We start from the raw sequence: 6,370 nt of genomic DNA on the forward strand, positions 1-6,370 counted from the left end.
ACTTTTTGCAAGGAATTTCATATATGCAGCCTGGAAGATCTTTAGGAGAATTTTTTTTATTACTAAACTCTTGACATTAATATTACTGAAAACAACATTTATGTTAAAAAGCTTTAAAATTCTAGGAATATCTAAAAACCTTTCATCATAAGGTAATTTTAGAATGTTATGCTTACTAAATTCAAGTTTGTCATTAGTTGAATAAAATGTTTTTCTAGCTCTTTTCCATGCCATATCTACAAAAGTCCTTGGGTATTTAAGTTTCAATGCAATATCATAAATAGTTTTAATTTCAGCGTCAATAAACTGCGGGCTACAGACACGTAAAGCCCTTAGGAATATCCCAGAAAAAAAACAGAGAATTTAACATTTTGATGGTGATTGGAGTAGTAATGAACAAAAGAGGCAATATTAGTTGATTTCGAAAGACTGAAAAGGTGAAATTTCTATCATTTCTATGGACAGTTACATCAAGAAAATTCAAATACAATTTCTTTCTTCCTCTACAGTAAATTTATAGAAGGGACTAAATTATTGAGATTATTAAGGAAAATCTGGAGGTTTTCGTGAACTGGCCAAATACAGAAGATATCATCCACGTATCTAAACCAAATAACTTTTTGGGGCAAAATTCTTGGGTAAGAGTTTTTTCTCAAAAAATTCCATGTAAATATTGCTAAGGACAGGAGATAAGGATTACCCATGGCTATGCCAAACTTTTGTACAAAAAATTCCCCATTGAAACAAAATTTACTATCTTTGATACATAACCTTATGAGACTAATGAGATATGCTACACTTAAGGGAATGTCATGACGCTCTGATTCCTCTTCCAAATGTAATCATCTACAGGCACTTTTGTAAATAAAGAGACAACATCAAAACTAACCATATTAAAATCATAATTCAAATTTAAACTATTCAATTTGCTTATAAAATCAACATTGTTTTTAACATTCGTGTTAGAAATATTTCTACCAAACAACCAAAGGAGTAAGAATTTTTACAAGCCATTTAGATAAATTATGCGAAACTGAGCCCACTGAACTAATGATTGGTCTGATAGGGTTATTGATTTTATGTGTCTTGACTAAACCATACATGTAAGGTAGGGAGGCGCATTGCTTTTTGTTTGTGTACAAACTGTTTAATTAAATGGTCCAAGCCCTTCAAAATGGATTTAATTGTTTATTAAAATGGGAGTTAACTGTCTGTGTAGGGTCAGACCTCAGTTTCGTATAAGTATCAGTGTCATTTAGCAATGTCATTATTTTACTTATATAATCACTTTTATTCATTATTACCACTGGCATTAGATTTATCTGCTTTTGTCACCTTCACTGTTTCGTCTTCTTTAATTTTCTTAAAAGCCTGGAGAAATCTCACGGGTACATTAGGGGGAGAAGGTTTACTCATAGCACCATACACAATAACTTTTCAAAAATATTGATATCATCAGGGCATAGGTTTTTGATTCAATTTTTTCTAAATAACAAAAGGATTTTGAGATGTCGACAGAGTCCAGGTTACCATTAAATACACCAAAAAAAAAAAAAAAAGCTTAACCCATATCCCAAAGCCGCTGTCGTAGCACTATCCACTGGTTTGTCAGATATATATATACATATATATATATATATATATATATATATATATATATATATATATATATTATATATATACATATATATATAATATATATATATATATATATATATACATATACAGCTTATTGCCAGGAGCCAGGAGTCAATCGATATTAATAACCATCAATGAAGGGAAGAGGATACACACAGATGTACATGCTGTCTTTATTGTAACGTTTCGTAATTATCAAGTTAATTACATCATCAGGCTGTTAAAATGAAAAATAAATTTCCTAGTAAAATTGTAAAAACAAAACTAGAAACTAAAAATTCAGAAATGCAAAAGTTAAAAAAAGTTATTCTTACAAGTGTACAAAAAATAATACACATTAAAATTAAGGAAGTTAAATTATTTAAAAGGACATAGGGGACGCCTGCCCGCCGTCCGGGACCAGGGCGGACGCCTGCCCGCCCGTCCCAGGACCCGCGACGGGCCACGCCGCCCGTCCCGGGACCACCGGGGCGGACGTCCGCCCGCTGTCCCGGGACCCGCGGTAGGCCCACACCCGCCCTTCCCGGTACCAGGGGCGGATGCCTGCCCGCCCGTCCCGGGACCCGCGGCGGGCCACACGCCCGCCTGTCCGGACCAGGGGCAGACGCCTGCCCACCCGTCCCGTGACCAGGGTCGGACGCCTGCCCGCCCGTCCCGGGACCAGGGGCGGACGCCTGCCCGCCCGTGGACGGGGACCAGGGGCAGACGCCCTGCCCGCCCGTCCCGGGACCAGGGGCGGAACTCCTGCCCTCCCGTCCCGGGACCAGGGGCGGACACCTCCCAGCCTGTCCCGGGACCCGCGGCGGGCCTAGCCCGCCCGCCCGTCCGGGGACCAGGGGCGGACGCCCGCCCGCCCGTCCCGGGACCTGCGGCGGGCCACGCCCGCCCCGTCCCCGGGACAGGGGCGGACGCCTGCCCGCCCGTCAGGGGACCTGCTGCGGGCCACGCCCCCCGCCCGCCCGTCCCGCCGGGGACCAGTGCGGAAAGCCTCCGCCCGCCCGTCCCGGGAACCGCAGCCCGGGCCCGCCCGCACCAATCCCGGGACCAGTGGCAAACGCCTGCCCACCCATCCCCGGGACCAGTGGCGGATGCCTGGCCCGCCCGTCACAGGACCAACAGTGGGTCCGCTAACCGTCACAGGTCCCATCCCGGGACCCACGGCGGTGTCCACCATGTGTCCAGGAAGACCAGGCCCCGGGCCCAACAGGGGTCCAAGGACTGGCCGGCGATGTCTGCCATGGATCCAAAAAAAAAAAAAAGACGGGCAAGTGGTGTCTACAAGAGTCCGTGGACGGGCAGACACCAGGCAGGAGGATTCCTCCACACGTCCTGGGACGGGCGGGCAGGGCAGGGCCACGGGACCCAGAACGGCCAGGCAAACACCAGCCGCACGTCCCGAGACACCACGAAGCTGAGGGCGACACGCCCGTCCCCGGGAACGGTGGCGGATGCCTGCCCGTCCAGGGATCCGCGGTGGTGGCCACTACCCGCCCCCATACCGGGACAAGTGGCAGACGCCTGCCCGCCCGTCCCCCGGGACAAGCAGCGGTCCCGGCCCACCCGTCCCGGGAGGACCAGGGGCAGACGCCGGCCTGCCCGCCCGTCCCGGGACCAGGGGCGGACGCTGCCGCCCGTCCCGGGACCAGGGGCGGGACGCCTGCTCGACCGTCCCATGACCCGCGGCGGGCCACGCCCGCCCGTCCCAGGGACCAGGGGCGGACGCCTGCCCGCCTATCCCGGGACCCGCGGCGGGCCACGCCCGCCCTTCCCGGTACCAGGGGTGGACGCATCTGCCCGCCGCGGGACCCGCGTGCCCGGGCACCCGCGGCTGGGCACGCCTGCCTGTCCCGGGAACCAGGGGCGGACGCCTGCAAGCCCGTCCCGGGACCAGGGGCGGACGCCTACCCGCCCGTCCCGGGACCAGGGGCAGACGCTGACCCGCCCATCCCGGGGACCAGGGGCGGACGCCTGCCCGCCTATCCCGGGACCCGCGGCGGGCCACGCCCGCCCTTCCGGTACCAGGGGCGGACGCCTGCCCACCGCCCGTCCCGGGACCCCCGCGGCGGGCAACGCCCGCCTGTAACCCGGGGAACGGGGCCGGGGCGACGCCTGCAAACCCGTCCCGCGGGACCCAGGGGGGCCGCCCGCCCTGCCCAGCCCGTCCCGACCAGGGGCGGAGGGGCGACGACCTGCCCAAGCCCACCGTACCGGGACCGGGGCGGACTACTGCCCGCCCGTCCCTGGGACCCGCGGCGGGCCTAGCCCGCCCGTCCGGGGACCAGGGCGGACGCCCTGCCACGCCTGGTCCCGGGAAACCCGCGGCGGGCACGCCCGCCCTTTTTCCCGGCTAAAACCAGGGGCGGAGCCTGCCCGCCCGTCCCGGGGACCCGCGGCGGGCAACGCCCGCCTGTCCTGGAACCAGGGGCGGACGCCGCAAAACCCGTGACCCAGTCGGAAGCCTACCCGACCCGTCCCGGGACCAGGGGCAGGACGCCTGCCGCCCCGGGGAATCCCGCGCCAGGCCACGCCCTTCCCCCGCCCTTCCCAGGACCAGGGGAGGACGCCTGCCCCGCCCGCCCTTTTCCCGGGACCAGGGGCGGACGCCTGCCCGCCCGTCCCGGGACCAGGGGCGGACGCCTGCCCGCCCGTCCCGGGACCAGGGGCGGACGCCTGCCCTGCCCGTACCCGGGACAGGGGCGGGGACGCCTGCCCGCCCAGTCCCGGGACCAGGGGCGGCGCCTGCCCGACCGTCCCGGGACCAGGGGCGGACGCCGCCGCCCGCCCGTCCCGGGACCAGGGGCGGACGCCTCCCGCCCGCCCGTCCCGGGACCAGGGACGGACGCCTGCCCGCCCGTCCCGGGACCAGGGGCGGACGCCTGCCCGCCGTCCCGGGACCAGGGTGCGGACGGCCTGCCCGCCCGTCCCGGGACCAGGGGCGGACGCCTGCCCGCCCCTCCCAGGGACCAGAGGCTGACGCCTGCCCGCTCCGTCCCTACCAGGGGCGGACTGCCTGCCCGCCCCGTCCCGGGACCAGGGGCGGGACGCCTGCCCTCCGCCCGTCCCGAGACCAGGGTGCGGACGCCTGCCGCCCCCGTCCCGGGACCAGGGGCGGACGCCTGCCCGCCCGTCCGGGACCCCGCGGTGGGCCGGGCCCCGCCCGGCCGTCCCGGGGACCAGGGGCGGACCCCTGCCCCCGCCACGTCCGGGACCAGGGGGCGGACGCCTGCCCGCCCCTGTCCCGGGACCAGGGGCGGACGCCTGCCCGCCCGTCCCGGGACCAGGGGCGGACGCCTGCCCGCCCGTCCCGGGACCAGGGGCGGACGCTGCCCAGCCCCGTCCGTCCCGGGACCAGGGGCGGACGCCTGCCCGCCCGTCCCGGGACCAGGGGCGGACGCCTGCCCGCCCCGTCCCGGGACCAGGGGGCGGAGCCTGCCCGCCCGTCCCGGGACCAGGGGTCGGCGGACGCCTGCCCGCCCCCCGTCCGGGACCAGGGGCGGACGCCTGCCCGCCCGTCCCGGGACCAGGGGCGGACGCCTGCCCACCCGTCCCGGGACCAGGGGCAGACGCCTGCCCGCCCGTCCCGGGACCAAGGGCGGACGCCTGCCCGCCCGTCCGGGCCCCGCCCCGGTGGGCCACGCAGCCCGTCCTGGGACCAGGGGTGGACCCCTGCCCGCACGTCCCGGGACCCCAGGGCGGACGCCTGCCCGCCCGTCCCGGGACCCGCGGCGGGCCACGCCTGCCCGTCCCGGGACCTGCAGCGGGCCACGCCAGCCCGTCCCGGGACCAGGGGCGGTGCCTGCCCGCCCATCCCAGAGACCAGGGGCGGACGCCTGCCCGCCCGTCCCGGGACCAGGGGCAGACGCCTGCCCGCCTGTCCCGGGATGGGGCCAGGGCGGGGACGCCATCCCCGACCCTCCCAGGACCCGCGGCGGGCCACGCTTGCCCGTCCCGGACCAGGGGCGGACGCCTACCTTGCCAAGTCCCGGACCCGCGGCGGGCCACGCCCGCCCGTCCCGGGACCAGGGGCAGATGCCTGCCGTCCCGGGGACCAGGGGCAGATGCCTGCCCGCCCGTCCCGGGACCCATCGGCGGGCCACGCCCGCCCGTCCCGGGGGACCAGGGGCAGACGCCTGCCCGACCCGTCCTGGGACCAGGGGCAGATGCCTGCCCGCCCCCGTCCCGGGACCCGCGGCGGGCCAGCTGCCCAGCCCGTCCCGGGACCAGGGGCGGACGCCTGCCCGCCCATCCCGGGACCCGCGCGCGGCCACACCCGCCCGTCCCGGGACCAGGGGCGGACGCCTGCCCGCCCGTCCCGGGACCAGCGGCGGGCCACGCCCGCCCGTCCCCGGACCAGTGGCGGACACCTGCCCGCCCGTCCCGGGACCAGTGGCGAGCCTAGCCCGCCAAGTCCCTGAACAGTATAATAGCTATTCTGTTCCTTAGAACCAGAATATGCCACTGCATCCTCATAATTCTTTTGGGGATTCTCTGAATCTTGTAGTTCTTTTCCTTGCACTCCACGAATCCTACTGAATCCCCTCTTTCTTCTCCTGGCACCTCCCCCCATCCTATTGAATCCTCTAAATTTTCTTGGGGCTTCTCCTAGTCCTGTTTCTTTTCCCGGCACCTACACGAATCCCCTTATCTTCTTCACCCTTTCTATATTCCCTCGCTGTTCTTTTCCATCCAGGAATCAATAAAACTCTAAGAAAATATCTTAACATATTTATAT

At 62.0% G+C, this 6,370-nt stretch overlaps 1 protein-coding gene across 1 annotated transcript in view; it reads left to right on the plus strand.

Moving 5' to 3' along the window:
* LOC135202115 (basic proline-rich protein-like) overlaps window positions 1-6,037 on the plus strand; it is a 66,504-nt gene extending 60,467 nt beyond the window's left edge. Inside the window, exons 4-8 of the mRNA XM_064231366.1 lie at window positions 2,007-3,508; window positions 3,597-3,942; window positions 4,122-4,319; window positions 4,472-5,044; window positions 5,196-6,037. Coding sequence (XP_064087436.1) covers window positions 2,007-3,508; window positions 3,597-3,942; window positions 4,122-4,319; window positions 4,472-5,044; window positions 5,196-6,037 — 3,461 coding nt within the window. The remainder of the gene's footprint in view (window positions 1-2,006; window positions 3,509-3,596; window positions 3,943-4,121; window positions 4,320-4,471; window positions 5,045-5,195) is intronic.
* Window positions 6,038-6,370: the final 333 nt, after the last annotated feature.

Source organism: Macrobrachium nipponense, chromosome 30 (assembly GCF_015104395.2).
Source record: "Macrobrachium nipponense isolate FS-2020 chromosome 30, ASM1510439v2, whole genome shotgun sequence".
Taxonomy (NCBI): domain Eukaryota; kingdom Metazoa; phylum Arthropoda; class Malacostraca; order Decapoda; family Palaemonidae; genus Macrobrachium; species Macrobrachium nipponense.